Source organism: Oryctolagus cuniculus, chromosome 3 (assembly GCF_964237555.1).
Source record: "Oryctolagus cuniculus chromosome 3, mOryCun1.1, whole genome shotgun sequence".
Lineage (NCBI taxonomy): Eukaryota > Metazoa > Chordata > Mammalia > Lagomorpha > Leporidae > Oryctolagus > Oryctolagus cuniculus.
Genome location: NC_091434.1, coordinates 43,199,362 through 43,226,316, shown reverse-complemented (window position 1 = coordinate 43,226,316; position 26,955 = coordinate 43,199,362). Strand labels below are relative to the sequence as shown.

The 26,955-nt window shown below is 41.9% G+C and overlaps 1 protein-coding gene across 10 annotated transcripts in view; it reads right to left on the bottom strand.

Annotated features, from left to right (window-relative positions):
- Window positions 1–26,955, bottom strand: part of ANKRD44 (ankyrin repeat domain 44) — a 368,927-nt gene that overhangs the window by 82,707 nt on the left and 259,265 nt on the right. For all 10 annotated transcript variants that reach the window (XM_051849303.2, XM_070070443.1, XM_051849305.2 and 7 more), the window contains exon 16: window positions 24,677–24,788. In XM_051849303.2, the coding sequence (XP_051705263.1) occupies window positions 24,677–24,788 (112 nt within the window). The remainder of the gene's footprint in view (window positions 1–24,676; window positions 24,789–26,955) is intronic.

Below are 26,955 nucleotides of genomic sequence, written 5' to 3'. Positions count from 1 at the left end.
AAAAAAAAAAAAAAACCAGAAACTTCAATGTGATGTCAACTGGCATAATTTTTTACCTCCAAAGACATTAAAAAGTAAATGGTATCTATAAGGGCTTTGATCATCAGAGCTTTCATAGAAGTTTGAGACCTCACCACCACTAATCAGCATCTGAGATAAAAGGCAGCTGTTCTTTTGGATTTTGCAGTATTTAAAATACATTTCCTCCCCTGTCCATTATCCACATGTCTATCAAAAGTACTTGTCTGAGAGCTAATGCAGTTGAAGTTCTGCGCTGCAAAATGCTCAACTAAGTGACAAGCAATTGGCATAACAAGTAGTCAATACTGTAAAATATTCAGGGTCCAGTGGAAAGAAATGGCCATTAAAGAAAAATGCACTTTTCTCTGAAGGGAGGAGAGAACTTTCACTTTGCTTGTGGTCCTTTCTAAATAATGACAGAGTTTGTGGACTCAAGAGGCTTCTACAGCCTTGGCAGCCCATGACAACAGCCTCAGGTGATCACTGATGTCATAAATAAGAGTGTCAATTGTTAAATCAACAACAGGAGTCACTGTGCACCTGCTCCCCATGTAGGACCTCTGTCCTTAATGTGTTGTACTATGTGAATTAATGGTAAAACTAGTCTTCAAACAGTACTTTATACTTTGTGTGTCTTTGTGGGTGCAGTCTGCTGAAATCTTTACTTAGTATAGAGTTGATCTTCTGTATAAAGATAATTAAAAATGAATCTTAATGAAGAATGAGATGAGAGAGGGAGTAGGAGGTGGGATGGTTTGGGGATTGGAGGGCGGGAATGTGGGGAAGAACCGCTATATTCCAAAAACTGTACCTCTAAACAACAGGAGTCACTGTGCACTAACTTCCCATGCAGGACCTCTGTCCTCAATGAGTAATATTATGAGAGCTAACTGTAAAACTTGTTCTCAAACAGGTGTGTGTGTGTGTGTGTGTGTGTGCAAATTGTTGAAATCTTTACTTAGCAGAGTTGGTCTTCTGTGTATAAAGTTAACTGAAAATGAATCTTAATGGAGAATAGGACTGGGAAGGGGAGAGGGAGGAGGAGGAGGTAGCAGTGTGGGTGGGAGGGTGGGTATGGTGGGAAGAACAACTGCATTCCTAAAGTTGTACATACGAAATTTTTATCTATTAAGTAAAATATTTCTTTGGGGAAAAAAGAAAAAAATATTCAGGGTCATGAATATATCATTTGATCAGCTCTACTTGCTGAGTAGCTCCTGTTCTTTGTATATTACCAGGCAAAACAATAATACTGGCCTCATGTTTCCATGGTGACTCTTGATAGTAATATTTAACCTGTTATTTTATCATGTCAGCCATGATAGGTTTTATTTTGATATTTCCAGGCTACCCTGAAAGACATTATCATTGTCTTAATTTACTTTTTGGCTCAGCTCAAGGTGGAATTTATTGGCATAGGGCAAGAGAGATTTTATTTGGTGGGTAGGGTGGGTTGGAGAGGATGTAGAAGCTGAGGTACATGGGAATATGATTTTAAGACAGAGACAAAGAGGACAAAGAAGGGACATATCAGAATACAAAACTATTAACTTTTAAAGATAATTTTAAGGGGGCCAGCCTGTGGCATAGTAGCCTAAGTCTCTGCCTGCAGTGCTGGCATCCCACATGGGTGCCGGTTCCTGTCCCAGCTGCTCCAATTCTGACCCAGCTCTCTGCCTGTGGCCTGGGAAAGCAATGGAAAATGGCCCAAGTGCTTGGGCCCCTGCACCCACATGGGAAACCCAAAAGAAGCTCTTAGCTCCTGGCTTCGAATCAGCCCAGCTATGGCCATTGCGGCCATTTTGGGGAGTGAACCAGAGGATGGGAGACTTTTCTCTGTCTCTGTCTCTCTCTATATATAACTCTACCTCTCAAATAAATAAATTTAAAATAATAATAATTTTTAAAACACGCGATGGAAAAAGTATCCTGTTTTAGAAAGGCATTTTGCTTCCTTTGTCTATAGAAAAGTTGTATAGACCAATATAAATGTTCTTTTGGACATCATTTTTAATGTTTTTATAGTATAAATTTCCTCTCCAAACATAAGTTAACATTTTAGAAATTCTAGTGCAAGAAATAAAATAAATGGTTTTAAAGTAAAATTCTACTGACCTAATTAAAGCTAATCTTGTAAGGATTCTGAAACACTAAAGACCACAAAGATTGCTTCCGGCTAATGAGCATTAAAAGAATCAGCACAGATTCAAGTAAGTGGATAAAAAAGGTATTATTTTAAGCAAAATTAAAACAGATGGGAGAGACTGGCACACATATATTCAGAAATGTGCCTGCCTCACATTTAATCTTTTATGAATGGCTGGTCCCATATGGTAACAAGACTCGGAAGCATAATTTTAGATACAGCATCTATTTTCCTTTTACTCTAATGTTTGAGTCAGTTATAACTTTTCTATTTAGTGGGTGATGCAAATATCATCATGAAAAACAGGTGTTCTGGTATTTTGAAAATGAAGTGCTAGTCAATTTTATCAACCCAAGTCCAAGCATCTCCCACACACCATCATTCAGTTCCTTTCTGGTTTGGTGCTACTATTCTACATTCACACAAATGGTGGGATGATGAAACACTAAATCTAGAGAGGAACACAGCAAATGTACTGTGCTGAGAAGTGTCAGTGAATCTCTCATCAACCACTGAATCCAATGGGACATTTCCCGCATCTACCCAAATTCTTTTTTTATGTTTTTTTTTCAACTTTTATTTAATAAATATAAATTTCCAAAGTACAACTTTTGGATTATAGCGGCTTTTTCCCCCCATAACTTCCCTCCCACCCACAACCATGCCATCTCCCACTCCCTCTCCCATCCCATTCTTCATCATGATTCTTTTTCAATTATCTTTATATATAGAAGATCAACTTAGTATATACTAACTAAGTAAAGATTTCAGCAGTTTGCACCCACAGACATACAAAGTATAGAGTACTGTTTGAGTACTAGTTTTACCGTTAATTTACATAGTACAACACATTAAGGACAGAGGTCCTACATAGGGAGCGGGTGCACGGTGACTCCTATTGTTGATTTAACAATTGACACTCTTATTTATGACGTCAGTGATCACCCGAGGCTCTTGTCATGAGCTGCCAAGGCTATGGAAGCCTCTTGAGTTCACCAACTCCGATCTTATTTAGACAAGGTCATAGTCAAAGTGGAAGTTCTCTCCTCCCTTCAGAGAAAGGTACTGCCTTCTTTGATGGCCCGTTCTTTCCACTGGGATCTCACTCACAGAGATCTTTCATTTAGGTAATTTTTTCTTTTTTCCACAATGTCTTGGCTTTCCATGCCTGTGAAACTCTCATGGGCTTTTTAGCCAGATCAGAATGCCATAAGGGATGATTCTGAGGCCAGAGTGATGTTTAAGCCATTTGCCATTCTATGAGTCTGCTGTGTATCCTTCTTCCCATGTAGGATCATTCTCTCCTTTTTAATTCTATCAATTATTATTTGCAGACACTGGTCTTACTTATGTAATCCCTTTGACATTTAATCCTATCTTTTTGATCAATTATGAACTTAAACTGATCACTTTAACAAGTAAGATGGCATTGGTACATGCCACCTTGATGATCTACCCAAATTCTTACAGCATGTCACCTGCATGTCTTCTGGGAGATCCATGTCTTATCTTGGATAATGGTAAGAATAACAGAAATGCAGAATCCTAATGGAGCAACTTGTGTACTTTATCACTGTCATTTATTAACATGCTGATTCCCATTGCTGGAAAGTAAGCCCCCAGGTGCAGCAGCTTCTTCATCTTTGTGGACCTGGCACACAGCAGTATATAAAGACAGCAGGAATCGATTAACACACAGTAAAAACATACAATAAGAGCTGCTACTTATACCTATCACATACCAGGGACTGTGCTAAACACTTAATTCTTTTCTCTCTAGCTTTTTGAGATGGAATTTTAAAATATTGTATATATTTAGGATATATAATGTGATCTTTTGATATATGAAGGTATTTCATAAAGTTTGTGGAAGCTGGATTTAAAAGATGTCTATTTTGGTGCAAAATATTTTAAATCACACATATGAGGGCCTTCAAAAAGTTCATGGAGGGGATGGCACTGCGAAATAGCAAGTAAAATAGGCCGGCGCCGCGGCTCACTAGGCTAATCCTCCGCCTTGCGGCGCCGGCACACCGGGTTCTAGTCCCGGTTGGGACGCCGGATTCTGTCCCGGTTGCCCCTCTTCCAGGCCAGCTCTGTGCTGTGGCCAGGGAGTGCAGTGGAGGATGGCCCAAGTGCTTGGGCCCTGCACCCCATGGGAGACCAGGAGAAGCACCTGGCTCCTGCCTTCGGATCATCGCGCTGCGCCAGCCACAGCGCGCTGGCCATGGCGGCCATTGGGGGGTGAACCAACGGCAAAGGAAGACCTTTCTCTCTGTCTCTCTCTTTCTCTCACTGTCCACTCTGCCTGTCAAAAAAAAAAAAAAAAAAAAAAAAAGAAATAGCAACTAAAACCAGTGCCTGCAGTGCCAGTATCCCATGTGGGCTCTGGTTCGAGTCCTGGCTGCTCTACCAGCTCCCTGCTAATTCACCTAGGAAAGCAGTAGAAGATGGCCCAAACAAAGGCTTGGGCCTCTGCACCCACATGAGATATCCAGAAGTTCCTGGCTCATGGCTTTGGCCTGGCCCAGCCCTAGCCATTGCAGCCATTTAGGGAGTGACCCAGTGGATGGAAGATCTAACTCTGCCTTTCAAATAAATAAAATAAATCTTAAAAAAAAAGTTCATGGAAATGTATATTATGAAAAGTACTATGCATAGATTCCAAAATTTTTTGCACCAAACTAAATTCTCCTTTTGATTACATTTTCCATGAACTTCTTGAAGTACCCTTGTATGTATGTGTTGTGAAAAGATTACTATAATCAAAATAATCAGTATCTACCACCTTACAAAGTTACCGTTGTGTGTGTGTATTTAAAATCTACTCTTTAGGGGCCGGCGCTGTGGCACAGCAGGTTAAAGCCCCGGCCTGCGGCACCGGCATCCCATATGGGTGCTGGTTCAAGTCTTGGCTGCTCCACTTCTGATCCAGCTCTCTGCTATGGCCTGGGAAAGCAGTAGAAGATGGCCCAAGTCCTTGGGCCCCTGCACCTGCGTGGAAGACCTGGAAGAAGCTCCTGACTCCTGGCTTCAGATCAGCTCAGTTCTGCCCATTGTGGTCATTTGGAGAGTGAACCAGTGGAGGGAAGACCTCTCTCCGCCCCCCCCCCCCGGCTCTACCTCTCTCTGTAACTCAGTCTTTCAAATAAATAAAATAACTCTTAAAAAAATAAAATCTGGCCGGCGCCGCGGCTCACTAGGCTAATCCTCCGCCTTGCGGCGCTGGCACACCGGGTTCTAGTCCCAGTTGGGGCGCCGGATTCTGTCCCGGTTGCCCCTCTTCCAGGCCAGCTCTCTGCTGTGGCCAGGGAGTGCAGTGGAGGATGGCCCAAGTGCTTGGGCCCTGCACCCCATGGGAGACCAGGATAAGTACCTGGCTCCTGGCTCCTGCCATTGGATCAGCGCGGTGCGCCGGCCGCAGCGCGCTGGCCGCGGCGGCCATTGGAGGGTGAACCAATGGCAAAGGAAGACCTTTCTCTCTGTCTCTCTCTCTCTCTCTCTCACTGTCCACTCTGTCAAAAATAAATAAATAAATAAATAAAATCAATCTACTCTTTTAGCAAACTGAGAGTACACAGTGAAATAATACTGACTACAGTCTCCAAAAAGCACATTAGACCTTCAGAAATTATTTTATTCTGCATACCTGAAACTGTATACCGAAACTGTATACCTTGACCCTCGGTCCCTGTCAACCATTATTCTACTGCATGTTTTTATGAGTTTAACTTTCAAAAATTTTACATATAAGTGAGTTCATGTGGTATTTATTGTTCTGTGTCTGGCTGATTTCACTTAGCCTAATGGCTTCCTTTTTTTTTTTTTTCTTGCTTTTTAAAATATAATTTAAAACTATTTTGTACCAGTACAATATATTAATTTTACAAATGTAAAATTTATCAGCTGTTAAAGCATTTGTAAAACCACACAATCTACTTCAGCTTATTGCACAATATCTATAAGAAAATATTAATTTTTAAATTAGAAAACATAAAAATGCTTTCAGTATAGAAGAGACAATCTCATTTTAAAGACAATACTCTATAAGAATGTCTACCAAGAAACCAAGCTGCCTAATCTTTTTTAAGTATAAGAAACTACCTTCAATAGTGTCCAGATTTCTATGAAGAATGAAAGAATGATGATACAGTTTGGATTAAGTTTTTTTGGACTGGTTTTAACAGTGCTTTGTATCAAATCTGCCAAAGCATCTGTCCAGCTTGGCTTCCATCTTTTTACAAATGAAAGAACTTCCTTCTTTTTAAAAGCTGAATAATAGTCCATGGGATACATGAATGACTATTGGACCATTTGGTAGTTTTCTGTTTAATTTTTTGAGGATTTATTCATTCTTCCAATTAATGTTCAGAACAATCAAATCCCAATTTGACTGATTAGGCAAGATATAGAGGTTCATGAACAGGAAGTAAAATGCTCACAGATCTTGAAGCTAGCTGGTGGCAGAGCTGGCATTCAACCCAGGTCTGAGTAACGCGATAGTCCCTGAAATTCCAACCATCCCATACAGGCCCTTCTCTGCCCAGTCCCCATTGGCCAGCCTTGAGTTTTTTGTGAGGTCAAGAGAATGGTTAGTGGCACTGCAGGTGTATGAGTGCAGACAACACACACCGGGCACAGACACTGGCAGCCTCTGCCCCGCCCTGGGTAACACCAGTGGGAGCAGTGTCATTACTGGAATCTGCGACTGAGCAGCCTTTTGGGTGCAAACAGTAAAGGGAGACATCTGCATCGAGGAAGGCAAGAACAGGAGGGGTAGAAAACAGTGGCATCCTGTGCCCACCAAGAGAAGCACATGGAGCACACACGTCCAAAAGCTCTTCAGAAAGAACTGGAGACAAAGCTCCTGCAGACTAGAAGGGGGGCGGAGCTAGACAAGTAACTGGGGGATGGTTCCAATCCTGTTGTCTTCCTACAGAGAACATGTAGATGTCGGCGATATTTGAATCAATGTTTATGAAAGTAATATTCATGCCTAATATGTTGCAGTGTTGGCCACGGTCCCTAGTATATTCCACTCTGATCTACCTTTTATCTCCAGAAGTCACAACTTGGAAGTTTTACTAATTGCTTACCAGGTCAATTTCCAGGGAGTTGAGAAGAGAAGAAGGGAAGTTGACAAGAGAAGATACACGAGGTCACCAAAGCCTGAACTCATTGACGTTTAATCAATTTCTTTTTTTCTAATTCTATATCCAAGAAGAAAACAGACTGTAAACTGAACCTCCTGTTGGAAGAAAATCTAGCTATGGTAGAGGACATGAATTCCCTAGTCCTTTTAGCAGCTGAACTTTTCACTGTAAATCCATAAAGGGTGTTCTTGGCTATCAGACTTCTGTGGCTGACAGGGAGGACTAATAAAGTTTATCAGCTTGTCAGAGCTGAAATGTCGACTCTGACCGCCAACCTTACTAACTGTAAGCACCCAGTAGAGCTGTGAAAACATCAGTAAACAGGAAATACTCACTAATCAAAGTCCATCTTAATTGTGATATTCTCTTCATTTAAGAAATTTTTTTTTTTTTGACAGGCGGGGTGGACAGTGAGAGAGAGAGAGACAGAGAGAAAGGTCTTCCTTTGCCGTTGGTTCACCCTCCAATGGCCGCCGCGGCCAGTGCACTGCGGCTGGCGCACTGAGCTGATCCGAAGCCAGGAGCCAGGTGCTTCTCCTGGTCTTCCATGGGGTGCAGGGTCCAAGCACTTGGGCCATCCTCCACTGCACTCCCTGGCCACAGCAGAGAGCTGGCCTGGAAGAGGGGCAACCGGGACAGAATCTGGCTCCCCAACCAGGACTAGAATCCAGTGTGCCGGCGCCGCAAGGCGGAGGATTAGCCTAGTGAGCCGCGGCGCCGGCCATCATTTAAGAAATATTCTAAGAGAGAATGACACCAAAAATATACTGCTTGTGACTCTGAAATATACACTAAATTGCCTTTCCAATGACCAAGTGAATGCCATTGTTTCCTACTGATAAAAATACTTTTCCAAGTGCTGATTGGCCCACAGACTTTAAATCCAGTGAGGTTACCCACCTGGGTTGTAAGGATCTGCCCACTGAAGTAATCTCAGTCAGTGCTGAAGGATCTGATTTCTCCAAATATTCCTCCAGCTCTGACAGCTGGCTGGGCCTCTGCCCTCCTCTGGAATCTCAGAAAGGCTCTTTGTTCTCTGTGAGCATCACACCCCCGTGACCTGGAAGCACAGGTGTGTCTGGGAGCTCTTCTGGTTAAAAAAACGCCCAGGCCTTTTCTTTACATTTTTCTGTAACTGAATGAGGATCAAGAAGGCAAGTGATCATTCTGGGCACATGGTCTAGACCTCAGAAGTGAGGAGTCCTCCAGCTGCTGTAAGGCTTCTTTGAAGACACAACTCGCTGGGAAGTCACTTTCCCCCTTTTGAGCTGGAGGGGTCAGCCACGGCAGCTGCTGTCACAAGGACGGTGATGCCAAGCTGACAGCAGCTGCGACAAAGATGCGGGACAGAGATTCCAGGAAGGAGGCTGGATCCAAGTAAGAGAGCTTTTATGAAAATGCACGTGGAGGTTCAGGGCTCAGCACTGAGGATTCTAAAGAGTGGGAGGTACTTGAGAGCTGCAGCTGGGGTGGTTTTACCCCTCACTGGGTGAGTAAATGCAGGCTGCTCATCAGAACAAGGCTATGAAAAGAAATCCTCTGGACAGAGAATTCTTGTAGGTACTGTCTGAGGCCCTCCTGCTTCCCTTGACAAAGCCTAAGATCCACCTCGCTCAATGAACCTTGGTTGACATGGAATTCAGACACTCTGAGACACCTTTGTCTCTCAAAGGTCTGCACTGTGTGGATCTTCCAGACAGCATGGTGCAATTGTCAAAAGCTGGGAATTTAGAGTTCAAGTGTGATGTGGCTCTATATCACACCAGCTGTATGATCCAGGAAAAGTTAATTAATTTATTTGTATGTTAGACTATCTGTCCGTGAAATAGAGATAAGAATCAGCTACTTCATGGTTTGGTGAGAACCCAGCCCAACAGACTTGCTATAAATGCTCATTATTATGAATTCATGGGTGTTAAACTCATATGCTACAAAAACGGCTTTGAAAGAAAATTTGAATTTTGTTTTGTTTGAGGGGGTGATTCTTTCAAGGAATGAGAGTCTGATGACCTTATTTTATTGGTTGGAGTTCCATGAGGTTTGGTGCTAGGATGTTTGGAACCTGCTCTGGTCCAGCAAATCCTCTGGATGCAGATGTCTATGAGGCAGTGTGATACATGAGCCTGGGTCTCGGTGGAGACTGAGGTTAGAGATACAGATTCAGAAGCTTCCTCCCAGAATAAAGTATTAATAACACTACATTCTGAAGGGAACACCAGGTTGTCTTTCTTTCTTTTTTTTTTTTTTTAACTTTTTTTGACAGGCAGAGTGGACAGTGAGAGAGAGAGACAGAGAGAAAGGTCTTCCTTTGCCGTTGGTTCACCCTCCAATGGCCACCGCGGCCAGCGCGCTGCGGCCGGCGCACCACGCTGATCCGATGGCAGGAGCCAGGAGCCAGGAGCCAGGTGCTTTTCCTGGTCTCCCATGGGGTGCAGGGCCCAAGCACCTGGGCCATCCTCCACTGCACTCCCTGGCCACAGCAGAGAGCTGGCCTGGAAGAGGGGCAACCGGGACAGAATCCGGCGCCCCAACTGGGACTAGAACCTGGTGTGCCGGTGCCGCTAGGCGGAGGATTAGCCTAGTGAGCCGGCGCCGGCCACCAGGTGGTCTTTCTAAGAGCTAATGTCACTTAGATGTTGAAAAATTTAGCATGCAAAGTGATGTGGTTACAGATAACTCTTAAGTAACACACAAGGATAACTGAAGTAGGGGCTTGTTCAAAGATAATGTGTAATTCACATTCTTCACTGGCTTCTTCACTTCAGTTATCCTGATACCTCTTGTTGGCTTCTTTCCACTGCTTGTATGTTTAGGGAATGTTAACTGATGTTAATGTCACCAGTATTAAAAAAAAAAAAAAAGCTAATTTTTTGGCAGAAAAAAGTTACATATTCTGAGCTACATAGTTACATCTTAAATCAACCCATTCAGTCAACACTAGAGTGCCCACTGAGTGCCAGACTCTGATGTTACCCATGCAAATATGTTAATGGTTAGTGTGTGTTCTAGACATTGTCCTAGATGCTTTTTTTAATACATTGATCTACTAAATACAGCAACTCCAGGAGGTAGGGACTATCAGGATACACATTTTACAGATGAGGAAACCAAGGCATGAAGAAGTCAACCAAGGTCACTATGTTTGTAAAAGGCAGAATCTGAATTTGATCTACAAATAGGTCTTGCATTCTACACCACTGCCAGACTGCCTTTCAGAAGAGGGGAGAGGGAGTATGTCTTTCCTCTAGGAGCACACAGTCTAACGGCAGGGGTAAAATGTTTGGAGCTAACAATCTTGTTTCCCAGGTAGATTTCACAGCGAGTTTTCACCAGTCATATAGCTGACTGCCAATCAATTTCATTTACCAAGGGATCTGTTGTCTTCTAAAGATACATATATTTTAAAAATACACCTAATTTTGAGAGTACAGGTTCATATGCAATTGTTGTCATAGCACAGATCTTGTGTGCACTTCACCCTGTTCTCCACACTAGTGACATCTTCAGAAAATGCAGTACAGAAGCACAAGGGTAGTGACACAGACACAAGGTACCAATGCCTTGATAGAGTCAAATCTCAGAACCATTCCATCGCCAAATGGATGCCTCGAATTGCCCTGTTAAAGCCTCTCCACCCCCTTAAATTTCCTAAGTGGAAAATCTGAGTGAATCTGTTTTCTATTCTGTTATAATTTTGGTAATGGAATTACAGAGAATGTAACCTTTTTTTATTCACTAGAGATCCATTCAGGTTGTTGCATTCACTTCTTTTTATTGCTGAAAAATATTCCATAGCATAAATGTACCATATTCTGTTGAACTGTTTACTCCATTTAAAGTCATCTGGATTGTTTCCAGTTTTGGGCTATTACAAATAAAGCTGCTAGAAACACTATGTAAAAAATCTCTGTGTGGCCAGCGCTGTGGTACAGTAGGCTAAGCCTTTGCCTGAGGCACCAGCATCCCATATGAGTGCTGGTTCGTTCCCAGGCTGCCCCTCTTCCCATCCAGCTCCTTGCTTATGGCCTGGGAAAGCAGCCGAAGATGGCACAAGTACCTGGGCTCCTGCACCCACTTGGGAGACCTGGAAGAAGCACCTGGCTCCTGGCTTCAGATCAGCCAGGCTCCAGCCACTGTGATCATTTGAGGAGTGAACCAGCAGATGGAAGACACACTCTCTCTCTTTCTTTCTCTCTCTCTCTCTCTGTGCGTGTAACTCTGCCTCTCAAATAAACAAGTAAATTTTAAAATTTCTGTGTGAGCTCTCTCTCACTATCCACTCTGCCTGTCAAAAAAAATTTTTTGTGTGTGAGCTAAACCCTTCATTTCTTTAGGATAAGTGTCAGGAATGCAATTCCTGGGTCATATGGGAGTCACATGTTCAGGTCTGTAAGAAACTGCCAAACTGCTATGCAGAGTAACCGTTAATTTCCACACTACTACTAGCAGTACTTTAGTGATCCACTTTCTCTATATCCTCACCAGCAATTTAGGATGTCAATTTTTTTTAATTGTACCTATTCTAATATTAGGTGGTAATACCTCATTGTGGTTTCAATTTGTGTTTTCCTAATAACTAATGATGTTGAACATCTTTTCATGTGCTTGCCATGTGTAAATCATTTTTACTGAAATATCTGTTGAGGTATTCTGCTCATTCTCTAATAGGATTTAAAAAAAAATCTTTGAGCTTTGAGAATTCTTGATATATTCTACACATTAGTCCTTTGTTAGATATGTGGGTTATAAACATTCTCTACCAGCCTTCAGCTTGTCTGCTTGTCCTCTTAATAGCATCCTTCATAGAGCAAGTTTTCAATTTTGAGGAAGTCTAATTTAGGGATTTTTTCTTTAATTGCTTTCAAGAATTCTGTACCTAGTCCTAGATTCTGAAGACTTTTTTCATAGATTTAAATTTATCCATTTTGAGTTAATGTTTGTGTAAGGCATGAGAACTATCTTTCTTCCATTGAGTTTTTTGCACCTGTATAAAAAATCAGTTGGGCATATTTGTATGTATAGCTGGGCTGTGTATCCTGCTCTATTTATCTACATGTCTATCCCTCTACCAGTACTCCACAGCCTTAGTTACTATTGCTATGTAATAATTCTTGAAATTAGGTGGCCTGCATTTTTCTATTTTATTCTTCTGTTTCAAAATTGTTTTAGCTTTCTAGATCTTTTGACATTCCACATAAATTTTATAAAAATCTTATCTGTACTTATAAAAATACCTTGCTGGAATTTGGACACAAATTGTATTAAACCAGCATATTAATTTGCAGAGAATTAGCATCATTAATTATGTTGTCTTCCTATCCACGAATGTACCAGTATGTCGCTTTACTTTTTTAATTTTTTTAAAAAAGATTTATTTTATTTATTTGAAAGACAGAGTTAGTGAGAGGTAGAGACAGAGAGAGAGGTCTTCCATCCACTGGTTCACTCCCCAGATGGCCACAATGGCCGGAGCTGTGCCAATCTGAAGTCAGGAGCTAGGAGCTTCTTCCAGGTCTCCTACGCAGGTGCAGGGGTGCAAGGACTTGGGCCATCTTCTACTGCTTTCCCAGGCCATAGCAGAGAGCTGGATCAGAAGTGGAGCAGCGGGACTAGAACTGGCGCCCATATGGGATGCCAGCACTTCAGGCCAGGGCTTTCTTTAACCCACTGTGCCATACTGTTAGCTCCATTGCTTTCCTTTTAAAAGATCTTCTTTCCTTTCTTTCAAAAGAATTTGGTGGTTTGCAGCACTCAAGTCCTGAATTTACTTTTTTGGGGGGAGTTGTAAATAATACTGTGTTTAAAATTTTGGTGTTCACATTTTTATTACATGTATACAGAACTGCCATTGACTTTTGTATGTTTATTTTGAGTCCAGTAACCTTGCTGAAATCTCTTGGGAGTTCTAGCATATTTTTGTTGATTCCTTGGGATTTTCTGTGTAGATGATCATGTCCTCTACACATAGAGATGGTTTTGTTTTTTTCTTTTTGATCTTATGCTTTTAAGTTGTTGTAGCCATTTAGGGGGTAACCAGTGGATGGGAGACCTCTTTCCCTCTCTCTCTGCCTCTCTGTAACTCTGACTTTCAAAAAAAAATTTAAAAAATCTTTAAACAATTGTTTAAAAATTTTAAGGGGCCAGCGCTCTGGCACAGAGGGTTAAAGTCCTAGCTTGAAGCCCCAGCATCCCATATGGGCACCTGTTCTAGTCCCGGCTGCTCCTCTTCTGATCTAGCTCTCTGCTATGGCCTGGGAAAGTAGTAGAAGATGCCCCAAGTCCTTGGGCCCCTACACCCGCGTGGGAGACCCAGAAGAAGTTCCTGGTCTTAGCTTCGGATTGGTGCAGCTCCAGCTGTTGTGGTCATCTGAGGAGTGAACCAGTGGATGGAAGACCTCTCTCTCTGTCTCCACCTCTCTCTGTAAGCCTGTCTCTCAAATAAAATAAATCTTCAAAAAATTTTCTTTTATTTCCTTATTGCTCTTGTAATGTTCAATAAAATTGGTGAAGCCTGACACTTCTCTTTTCTTGATTTTAGGGGGAAAGTATTTAGTTTTTTACAATTAAATACGATGTTAGCTGTTCTTTATCAAGTTGTTAGATGCTCTTTTTCAAGCTGAGGAATCTTCTCTATATTCCTACTTTCCAATTTTTTTATTTTGTTTTTGTTTATGAAGGTATATTGAATTTTATCAGAAGTGGTTTTTTGGTATTAATATAATCCTGTGATTTTTCTTCTTTTGTCTATTAATATGGTGAATTACACTGACTTCCAAATGCCAAAAGAAGCTTTGTCCCCTACAATCCCACTTGGTTATGGTATATAACTTATTTGTATGTACTACAGAATTCTACTTGGTAATTTTTTTTAAGATTTTATTTTATTTATTTGACAGAGTTACAGAGACAGGTACACAGAGAGAGAGAGACAGAGAGGGAGAGAGGTCTTCCATCTGCTGGTTCACTCCCCAAATGACTGCAACAGCCAGAGATGAGCTCATCCAGAGCCAGGAGCCAGGGGCTTTTTCTGGGTCTCCCACGTGGGTGCAGGGGCCAAAGGACTTGGGCCATCTTCTAGTGCTGCCCCAGGCTACAACAGAGAGCCGGATGGGAAGTGGAGCAGTCAGAACTTGAACTGGCACCCATGTGGGATGCTGGCACCGCAGGCTGGGGCTTTAATCCGCTGTGCCTCAGCGTCAGCCCCTCTACTTGGTAATTTTTAAGTATTTTTGCATCCATATATTCATGAGACAGATTTTCCTAAATACATAGTCCTCTCCCCCTCTCTCTGGTATTGTCTTTGGTTTTTAGTATCAGGGTATCTGCTTCATAAATGAATTGAAAAGCTTTCCCTCCTATTTTCCAGCAGATATTGTGTTTTATTGGTATTAATTATTCTTTAAATATTTGATAAAATTCTCTAGTAAAATCACTGGGGTCTGGATTTTCTTTGGGGAGAATTTTTACATTTAGTTTTCTGAATAGTAACAGAATTATTCAAATGATCTACCTCATAGTGGGTAAAATGTAATAGTTTATGTTTTTCAATGAATTAGTCCATTTTATCTCAGTGTCACATTTATGTGTATGGAGTTATTTGTAACAGTACCTTCCCTTCTGAAACAGGCAAGCTTGGTAGAGATAGCTCACTTCACTCCTGATATTGGTAATTTGCATCTCCCTGCTGTCCTTTTCTTTGTCAGTCTTCGTCAATTTTATTGATCTTTTCAAGTAAACATTTTTTCACTGAATTGTTTTCTGCATTTATTTATTTATGTTCCCATCTCTATTATTCTCGTTTTATGCTTATTTAGTATTCACCTTGCTCTTCTTCTAAATTCTTGTATTAGAAATTTTGATTCTTGATTTAAGATTTTTTTCTCTCTTCTAATGTAAGCATTAAGTGCTATAATTTATTTTTCATCAGCAATGTTGTCACCAAATTTTGACTTTTTGAACTTCCATTTTCACTCAGTTCAATGTACTTTTCAAATTTCCTTCGAGAATTTTTCTTTGCTTCATGAATTATTTGCAAGTCTATTGTTGGAGATTTTCCTGCCTGTCCTTTCATTACTGATTTCTAGTTTTATTCCACTGCGGCCAGAGAATGCACTCTACATGATTTCAATTATGTTACTTTTTTTTTTTGAGTTTTGTTTTACGGTTCAGGATTTTCTCTCTCTTGTTGAATATTCTATTGTACTTGAAAAAAAAATGTATTCTGTTTTGGGTGAAGTGTTCTATTAGCGTTAATTAGATCCTGCTCCTCTTGGTTGATGGCATTATTAAGTTTCCTACATGCTTAATGATTTTCTGTCTGGTGGTTCTATCAGTTGTTGAGATAAAGGTGCTACAATCCTCAACTATAATTGTCAATTTCTCCATTCTTTCAGCTTTTTTAGGTTTTGCTTTACAAATATTGCAGCTCTTTTGTTTGATGCATATACATTTGAGTGGGTTTTAGCCCTACCTCAACTCTCTTCCTGACATTTACCTCCTGGGGTCCCAGTCCCAGTCCCGGTCCCAGCTGAGCTGCCTTCTTGCCCTGCTCAATCTGCCTAATGGTTTTATGACCAAGTAGCAGGAAAAGAAGGTATAAGGAAGGGAAGACAAATGAAGGAAGAGAGGCCAGATAAACATTTTTTTCATACTGACTTTTAAACTACCTTCTCTTTAAGAAACCTTCCTTTCTCCTGTATCATTAACTTATTAGATGTCTCCACCTCAGGAGCTTTAATTCCTATCCCTTGAACCCCTCAGTGTTCACCATCCATCTGGAAGAAATCACAGAAATGTGTGTGTGTGTGTGTGTGTGTGTGTGTGTAAGACAGAGAGAGAGACTAACTGACCTCATTTGACAGATGTCTTAACACCAACTATAACCATTTTAGAACTTGAAGAACAATGGAGGGGAAATTGCAAAAAAATCAGTTGGTATTGAGAAGTAATCAAATCTGAAAAAAAAGATCAAGCCACAGAAGTGCAAATTTTAATTTCTCCTCTCACCTGTCCAGTTCTGTGAAACACCTTTCAGACAGCTACCATAATACTTAATGAAATAGAATTTACATTTTATTACTAAGACAAGCTAAATCGTTCACTAGTGTATTTTGTTTCTTCAACAAGTTTTGGCACCCAAAAAGTGCTTGACATTATTAGACCCTTATGTCCTATAAAGTTGATATTTAAATTCACATATACAAGAGTACTTCAAAAGTTCATAGAAGGACCCAGCATTGTGGCTTAGCTGGTAAAAGCTGATGACTGTAATGCCAGCATCCCATATGGATACCAGTTTGAGTCCTGGCTGCTCCACGTCTGGTCTAGCTTCCTGCTAATGTGCTTGGGAAAGCAGTGGAAGATGGCCCAAGTGCTTGGGCCCTGCACCCACATAGGAGACCCAGAGAAGCTCCTGGCTCCTGACTGACCCAGCTCACGCCTTTGGGGCCATTTGGGGAGTGAACCAGTGGTGAAATCTATCTCTCTCTCTCTCTCTCTGTAACTCTGCCTTTCAAATAAATAATCTTTTAAAAAAAGTTCATAGAAAATGGAATTAGAAGATAAGTTTATTTTGCTGCAAAAATATTGAAATCCATGCAGTTTTTTCACAATATGCATTTTCCATATGAATGTTTAGAAAACCCCTCGTATGTAAAGGATAATAGTTTATTTTTTTTTTTTAGAATGGGACAGTATTCTTTCTTGGAACAATGACTGTGTAACTTTGTACTGAACCAGTGAGTCATGGGTATAATCAAACAATAACTTTATTCTCTTTTTCTCTATACCAGGTCCAATCTCCTTTGAGGCTACTTCTTTTCCAGTTACTTCAGATAACATTTCCAACAAATAATAAAAAGCTCCCTGGGCACTTCAGTTGCAAACACAATTTGATGTCAGTAACTAGTATGCCTCTAAGAAATGTAATGATTGCAAACCCTGGATGCTGTTTAACACTGAAGCTTCTTCCCTACTTGCCCCAAAGACAGCAGTGAAGAGGGGACAAGGCTGATTTCTCTGGGCCCCAGCCTAGGTCTCCTCCTCTGCTTCTCCCAAGCCTGAAAGGGTAAGGAAAAGGAGTACACGCAGGAACAGGGAAAATGGACTTACTGACTGGCACCCCTGGTAATGCCCCCTGACCAGGTCAATGTTTCAACTTGTCTCTTGGATGCTGAGCTAAGTCCTCCACCAATCTCTATCACCAGGGCCTCTTGCCTGTGGCCCCTCTGCCTGGGGGGATGCACTTGTCTGCTGGTGGTTTACATCCCCTCCTCCATCCTAGGAGTCCTGGGTCTCCTCACTCCTCTGGGAAGCCTCCTTGAGCAGGATCCAGGAGAACTTTGGGCCAATTCTGGTCCTTGGCTCACCTTTGGGCATTGGGACACATACATTTGACCCATTGTGGCTGAGTGTGGTGATTTATTCAACACAGCTGTCTTTTTATTTAACTCCTGGCAAACAAACCCCAATCAGAGCCATTGAGTCTTTAGATCTATCACATGCCAAGTCTACCATGTCCCCTAAACTGCATGGGACCCATTGTCAGATATCCAATCTGGTGGTTTTCCTCATTTGGACTTGGGGCAAGAAAAATCACCCTTCCTCTCCCTGTGAGGGTGGTGGGAGTCACAGTAGAGCCATCTCCAAATAAATCTTCTCTCTGATCCCCAACTTCCTGTGTTTTCTAACTCTGCCTTTGGAAATGAGTAATGAGACTATGAGTTGAGCATCTCATTTTGGAGGTCCGCTGTCCTGTGCCTCAACTGAAAGTGAAACTGAAATTGTCTATTTTAACAATCCCATTGAATGAATCTCTCCTCAGCTGCAAAATTTACTCATGGTAGAGTTAAATTTTTCTGTCATACTGCAAAGAAATAAATGAAACATTTTCTCATAAAATACTGTCTATTCCAATGTTTTGAATAGAGACTCACATCCAATTCTGATCCAAAATTTGTGAATTTATACATATTTACATTCGTAGCAGTGAGAAGGCTGCCAGTGGCAACAATGTATCTATACTCTATTCCTTCCCTTAATGAGAGTTCCTTGTAAGAGTCTGTGTTTCTCTCCAACTGAATTAAATAGTAGAAAAAAACAAGACCAGCACTGCAGAGGTTTCCAGGGAACATAGCCCTTTGGAAGTCTGCCTTCCAGGAGGTCACACACACCCCAAGCCCAACTTTAGCAGCACCTCTGGGGAATCTTGTTTGGGGCTGGGGTTCAAGGTTGCTGGCTTTTCATCTTCTTGTCCTCAGAAGACCACTTAGAAACTCTTTTAAAAACAACATCAACAAAAAAAATCCAAAAAACTCTCCTGTTCTATATCCTACTTTCTTGGTCTAGAGTTTAATTAGACACTGCCAATGTAAGTACATTTTGTACAGACACATGTATTTATAGAGTCACGATAGACACAAGAAACAACTTAAAACATTAAGCACTTTACTTGAAAGCAGCTCAATTGTAATGTTTAGTTTCCCAAAACATAGCTGTCTTTAGCGAATCCCTAGAACTGCTAGGATCTACGTGTAGGGGCACTTGCCACCCCACTCACTCTCACAGTTCAAGTTCAAGTCAGCTCCCAACAACAAAGAGAAGGTCCAGGGGAAGCAACCACATGCTAAGTGATTCGGCAAAATCCTAGACTGAATTTAATCAGAGGCCTACAGTTTTCAATCTCTCAAAAATTCTGTAATTTCTGTAATTATATTAGCACATGCATGTTTCCATTTCAGTAACAAAGCCACAAATATCTTTATGTTCACAAATTTTTAATATTGTAAAACAAAACCAGCATGCCAATATAAACTTTAAAAAATTCCAAATAGGGGCATGATTCCCTGGTTTTTCTCTTTTGAGTCAGTAAGAATGTATCCCAGAGAGGCTTGGAGCTCTCTTGCCAACTCCCCTCCTTCCACTCAAAGACATATTCTATTCAAACACAAGATGCTTGACTAGCCAAGTTTTCCCACTCTGCTTTGATCTTTTGAGCCCAATTGAATGTGACTGATCACAGCTCTAAGCACACACACTGGTGGACAGAATTTCTGCTTACACACATAGCACATATATCCTTGATCAAGACCAGCTGAGAACACTGGCTTCAGTAGGTAGACTTGGCAGAATTCTGAACTTTGGTTAATCCATCAAGGCTAAGGGATTTATATTACTTTCTAGTAGTTTTTTTTATTCTTGGAACTAATTCAAGATATATTTCTAGAAGTAGAATTAAAACACTTAAATAATTTCTGTTCCTTTTTGATTATAGCAAAAAAGATGGAACACAAAATATGATTTATAAATTCTAAACTAATGATCACAGACAGGAAGCACAAACCATGAATTCCAAGCAAACACAGACCAAAGTCCATGTCAGAGTTAAACACACATTAAATTTAATGATACGTATGTAATGATATGCATAATCACCATAATTGCTCAACTAGATAGGAGGAGCTGCAGAGACAAATTCCACCAGCGTCACAAATCAGCTGATTCTGATGGGCACTCATTCTCTTACTCTAGTACCCAAAGGATGAAGCCCCAGGTCTGATGAACAACTCACTTACTCACATTTCCTTCCACAGCCTGGAAACACAGCAGGAAAGGTGAAGTAAAGTCTCGGTGGCCAGCTGGCTTTGTGGCACATCGGGTTAAGCCACCAGTCACTACACTGGCATTCCATATCAGTGCCAGTGTGAGTCCTGGATACTCCACTTGTGATCCAGTTTTCTGCTAATGCTTCCGAAAAGACAGCAGGAAATGACGCAAGTACGTGGGCCCCTGACACATCTGTGGGAGACCAGGAAGGCGTTCCTGACTCCTGGTTTTGGCCTGGTTTAGGCCTGGTTGTCGCAGCTATTTGGAGAGTGAACCAGCAGGTGGAAGATCTGTCTCTATCTCTCTTTCAACTAAATAATTAAATAAATCTTTGAAAGAAAAGGAAAAAAAAAAGAGTATCCTCACACAATTCTTGCTGAGAGGCTCAAACAAGATACATGGAGGCTTTAGCACCTGACAAAGTCAGAACCAATTTGTTGGCTGGAAAGACTGGGTGTTTGTGTTGCGAAATGAGGGAAAGTGACACGGCAACATGGAAGAGTCTCTGAAATTCACTTCTAGTGCATTCCACTTTGCTTTCCTATCATCTGGGGCCCAAGGAAGGAGGAAAGCTGAGGAGCATGAAGACACTGGGTCCCTACAGTAAAAGGAAGCATAGAAGCATAAATTAGGAAAGGTGTGACCTCCCCTCCTCCCCCAGCATTTCTAGAAAAAACCAATTTCTTCATCCAGTATTTGCATCAAGGACAGGACCCACTCTCCCCTCCCCTCCTTCCAGAGCCCCCTCCCCAAATCCATTCCCAGCTGGGTGAGCCCGTAATGGGGATAAGATGGGCAAAGGCCTGCCTTTGTGATCCCACCGAGAGCCTAAGGGTGTTCAGGACTGTCTGTTGTTTTGATTGCAGGGGGAGAGGGATAAGAATGTTTATAGTCTGCTTAGGATCTTTGCTTAAGTGTAAACTACACCCAGGAGGAATGTGAGGATGCATTCCAAACTGGGAATACATAAAACTTCCAGCCAACTGTAATCATTCAGGACGTAAGAAAAATTTCCACCCACTCTGTGTTGTAAATGGCCCACTGATATTCTTCCCTAAAGGCAAACAATGGTGACACTTCTACCAAGGTGTACTGATGATCTAGTCCTGTATCATGGACAATACACATTCAGATCAACTCATATCTACCCCTATCTTCTTTTGAAGGCCTTATGATTGCCGTGAGTAATCACCTCTTTATGAGCTACACAGGGCAAGCAAGCGCCAGTCGAATCAAAGGGCTGAGTTAATCATGAGCAGAACTTGTGAGGCCTTCTTGTGGATAGAAAACCCTTTTTCTTAAATAACAGAAATAATGGCTTTGAAATGACTTTTCTGAAAAATTAAAATAGTGCATGAAATGTAAAGCTTACATAGAAAGAAGTTGCTATAGGATAATCATTCTGTGTTACCATACTATGGGATTGACTAGTATAAAACAGCGCACATTACTAAGACTATGCTAGCAAACCGTGCAATGAAAGTTCATTTATCCAGTTGTGACATGTTGTTTTCATAGAGTAAATCAGTTACAGACCGCTGTGCCTTAAGTTCATTTTGGAGAGCAGGCTCAAACTAGGCCAATCCATTAGTAAGCCTTCACTCTGCCACTGATACCACACACACACACACACACACACACACACATACACACACTGTATGCAAGGAGCCTTTCTTATGGAGGATCTAAATACAAAGTCTGATCTGCTAACAAGTCTGTATCAACTTCCACAGTAAAACTGGCATTAGGAGGCAGAAGTGATAATGCCCTCGGTGGAGGTAGGGGTGGGGTGGGGAGAATAAACACTTCCTTTGAAATCAAGTTTCATGAACATTCTGATCTATGGTCTTGCTTCTTCCACTAAGCAGAGCTCTGACTTTGGACAAATCTATTAATGCCTCTGTGGTCTGGTTTGCTTGTGCATAAAATAAAGGATTGTTCATTGGCCACTTGGGATGCTACATCAAAATCCACACTATAGGTCATGAAATCAGTGGCTCCCTCTTCCTATATCTTCCTATGGAACTGGGTACTTTCAAAATATACCCTCAAATTATTTGATACACCAACTTTTCAAAGGGCCTCTCTGTAATTTGTGGTTGCCTTCATGAACTGATGCAGCACAAGTGACCTTGTGTGACCTTGAAGGATAGATTCTCCATCTGCCCTGACCACTTTCCCTTCTCCCTTAGGAGCCCTGGGCCACCATGTCAGTCTCCCAGGCACTCTGGAGCTGCTATAATGCAGAAAGCCACATGAAAAGCCTACACAGAAGCAGAGAGAAAAGGAATCCCAAGGAACGTCAGCTGTTTGAATCTTCCATCCCTGGTGACTGATACATGAGTGAAGAAGCTGTTGACATTTTGCCAGGCTAACCACCACAAAAACAGAGACAATAAGTGATTGTTGTTACTTTAAGCCATAGCTTTCCTAGTGATCAGTCACGCAGCCACAGTAACTAGAAGAGGAACTAGAATGCAATCCGAACTAGAGGACAAAGCAATACCCCTAACCCCTAGGGTCAAATAAGAAACACTTCAGCAGCCACAGTAGTCACAAAGGCTGCAGGAGCGATGAAGGATGGGTACCATTCAATAAATGCAGGGAAAAATAATTCTAAAACAACCATCTTTTTTGCTTCCAAACTGGGTGAACTTTATGGGAATTTGACCACATTCTTAATTAAAAGAAATATAGTAAGACTGACTCAGAGCCGGTGCCGTGGCTCACTAGGCTAATCCTCCACCTTGCGGCGCCAGCACACCGGGTTCTATTCCCGGTTGGGGCGCCGGATTCTGTCCCGGTTGCCCCACTTCCAGGCCAGCTCTCTGCTGTGGCCAGGGAGTGCAGTGGAGGATGGCCCAAGTGCTTGGGCCCTGCACCCCATGGGAGACCAGGAGAACCACCTGGCTCCTGGCTTCAGATCAGTGCGGTGTGCCAGCCGTGGCGGCCATTGGAGGGTGAACCAACAGCAAAGGAAGACCTTTCTGTCTCTCTCTCTCTCTCACTGTCCACTCTGCCTGTCAAAAAAAAAAAAAAAAAAAAAAAAAAAAAAAAAAAAAAAAAAAAAAGACTGACTCAGAGTGCAAGCATGGAAAAGAGCAGCGACGTCCGAGGTAAAGATATCCCGCAGTCCTTCCTTTGGAGGCACGGACACCACCACGGGCTGTGGCTTTCAACCTCACATCTTTCTCAGCTGGCTGTATGAGTGTCTCCCCAAACACAACTTTTTAAATAGTCAAGAAGAAGAGCTACAGTGCACGTAGGAAAAGAGACACTTGTCAATGGACCAGGGAGTCCTGAATCCCAATAAACCTGATCCAAGGAGATGCTCAGGAGATGGCAAAGGGTGTGGCCTCCAGACAGAATCCAGCCAGTAACCCATGGTTTGCTTTTTCGTGGCCACCCCCTTATTGCTTCCAAACAGGAACCTTCACAGGTAACACCTAGATTGCTCGCTTCTCCCGAAGCCTGAGAGATCTGGCAACCCTGGTGTGCTTTCCCCCCGGTCTCAATCAGCTGCAGCTGACAAGCTCCTTCTCCATCTAGACAGAACACGAGCTCTCTATTTGTGCTGATGTCGCTCATGTACGTTACAGTCCTGGTCCCCACAAACATTTGAGTTTGTGTCTCGTGACCTTCACCAATAGATAACTTCAGGCTCCAAATCCCCAGTTGTCTCTTTGTCACTAACGATATGAAATTCTTGGTGATTTGGAAAGTCCATTAAATTCTGCTGTTCTACTCTTCTCACAAACCTGTATACCTAATAGTTATATCAACCATGTTACAGCACTGCTATGAATATTGGAGTGCTAAGCTTTCCTTCAAAAATAGGCACTAAGGTAGGGGCCAGCACTGTGGTGCTGCTTTGAGTTCCCACTGCTCTGCTTCCAATTCAGCTCCCTGCTAATGCCTGAGAGAGCAGCAGAAGATGGCCCAGTTCCCTGGACCCCTGCCACCACATGGGAGACCTGGAAGATGCTCCTGGCCATTTTTTTTTTTTAACAGGCAGAGTGGACAGTGAGAGAGAGAGACAGAGAGAAAGGTCTTCCTTTGCCGTTGGTTCACCCTCCAATGGCCGCTGCAGCCAGCGTGCTGCGGCCAGCGCACCGTGCTGATCCGATGGCAGGAGCCAGGTACTTCTCCTGGTCTCCCATGGGGTGCAGGGCCCAAGGACTTGGGCCATCCTCCATTGCACTCCCAGGCCACAGCAGAGAGCTGGCCTGGAAGAGGAGCAACCAGGACAGAATCCGGCGCCCCGACCGGGACTAGAACCTGGTGTGCCGGCGCCGCAGGCAGAGGATTAGCCTAGTGAGCCGTTGCACCGGCCTGGCCTGGCCATTTGGGGAGTGAACCAGTTGATGGAAGACTCCTGTCTCTCTAACTGTCTTTTGAATAAACAAAGAAACAAACAAATAACCATTTTTTAAAATGCACTAAGCTTATTTGATACATCCCTAATTACCTTTAAAATACATACTATGCCCATACACATATCTAACAGTCCCAGCCCAAATTCACATGGAAAAGAACTGTCAGTCAGCTCTAGGATTAAGATGCAGGACAATGGAACAAAGAGATCTATGTTTTGTAAAGTAAAACAACTTATCACTTACCACAGAACATCCTCCAGGCAATTTCTTGTGACTTAATCAGGTACTGATGGCCCTTGTTCAGAGTTCAAGACCAGCATTTTCAAGGATGTGTGGCTGAGCGCGTGTGTTAGAGAAAACAAAACCAAACAACTCACCAACTCCAGACATTGTCTGTGGCCATAGGCAGCAGCGTAATGGATGCTATTGTAACCTTCCTTGTCCCGAATGGATGGGTTTGCATCATTTTGAAGCAGAAACTCTAAACATCTGTAAGTAGAAAGATGGGGTTTATTTTAGAAAACATCTCTGAATAGAACGGTATAATTAATGTAAATCCTCCTGTTGTGAGCATTCTACAAAGCACTTTATGAGTTTATGTGTTTCTTTAAAAATCCTACAGCAAAGGAGTTTTATAGGCTGGAAGGTATGTGTGTGTGTGTGTATGTGTGTGTTCTGTAGCTATCTTTATTTCAGCTTAAAATAGCCATTTTAGAATTCAGGAAAAGCTTTAAAAACGAGAGAGTAATTAGGCTATTTTTTGTCTTTCTTATCTTATAGTGCAGAGCACGTCTGTCATCCAGATTACTGAACGGTAAGTTTTATATCACCACGTTCAAAGGTGGGGTCTCACTCTAATAAAGAGGTGGTCAAGCCACGGCACCAGGGCCGACCTGACAGAGGGGGATTTATTTTTAAGTTCACTATTGGAGACTCTAAAATCAAAAGGTTAGAAAATGAAAGTAAGGAGAAAAAAGCCAAAGAACCTAAGAATAATCCAAGTAACGAAAAGATTAAAGAAATGATTAAGTAGTTGAAAAATAACAAGGATTAATCCAGCAACCAGAAGATACAACAATTGCATCATAAGGAAAATTGACTAGAATAAAATAATAAATTTTCAAAGCCTTTGCTGGGGCCGACACTGTGGCGTAGTAGCTTAATCCTCCGCCTGCAGCACTGGCATCCCATATGGATGCCTGTTCATATCCCAGGTGCTCCTCTTCTAATCCAGCTCCCTGCTGATGGCCTGGGAAAGGAGTGGAAGATGGCTCAAGTGCTTGGGCCCCCACACCCATGTGGGAGACCCGAAAGAAGCTCCAGGCTCCTGGTTTAGGATCGGCGCAGCTCCAGCTGTTGGAGCCATTTGGGGAATGAACCAGTGGATGGAAGACCTCTCTCTGTCTCTACCTCTCTCTGTCTGTAACTTTGCCTCTCATATAAATAAATTAAAAAAAAAAAAGCCTTTGCTGACATAGCTGTGATGTTTTGAAAACTCTGAAGTCTTTGGAAAAAGTGAGAGGCAGAAGCGTAGCTCTAACCTTGCTGAAGAGCCTTAATTCCAGACCCATGTGCTCAGGGGTGGGACAAGTTCTGTTCAGGGCCTAATACAAATGATTCACTCCTGCTGGTAAAAGAAGGAATAACCAGGAAGGGAACAACACTGTTAGATTACCTCTCTGACAGTGGGGCACACATGTCCTTTAGGCGGCCAAGCTAATCCCTTTGATTCATATTCAAAACTCCAATGTTCTAAATATAAGCCTATATGTTAAATAACACCCTCCAGTAGAAAATTTCTATAATTTATGCAAATATAAAAATAGTGTTTACCTATCTTCTGGTATAAGGTGAAAGGGATAAATAAGTCCCACAATTAAAATAGATATTCTAATGTCATATGATTTATCTATAATGAGCTCCATAATAAATCAAACATATACTAGAATGCCGCTGTCATGCCATCTTTGGTCATTTGTACTTTATAAGGAAGTCTTTTTTTTTTTTTTTTTTTTTTTGGTAATTAAATGCCATGGACAGGATCCTAGTGTGACTCACTGAAGTCAGCTCTTTAAATCAAATCATCAATAGGAACAACACACAATCAACTTCTGAATGGATTACAAACACCATTTGATAAAAATTAAATTTGTAATTTAGAAAACTTGTCGGGAATATGGCTGAACTATATTATCAACACTACTATCAGAGTAACAGCAGTACTATGGAAATGGATATTCTCCATCTTGTTTCTAAGGAAAAAAGTTCCACGTGTTCACTGGGAATGTTTATCTTTTCTCTTCCCAGGGTCCTGACTAGCAAATCTAGCACTTCAGATGCAGAATCAACAGATGCACACGAGGTCAGGGCTGTGTCTGGACAAGAGAAGCAGCTTCCCTTCCATAGAAGAGCTCTCGGTGCACCTGGTTCCCTGCTGTTCCCCTACCTGACCCCTGCCTTTCCATCACCCTAAGGGGGCTGGTCTTCCCAGAGCAAGCCCTCAGTTCAGTGGAGAACAGCGTATTCACATGGCTTAAAATTCTACATTTAAAAAAAAAAAATCAAGATTATAGATTTTGGCATATTACTAGGGTTAGTTAGTCACTCCGCTGCACTTACAGGTGTGTTTCCTGTCCCTACCTGGAGACACTCCCAG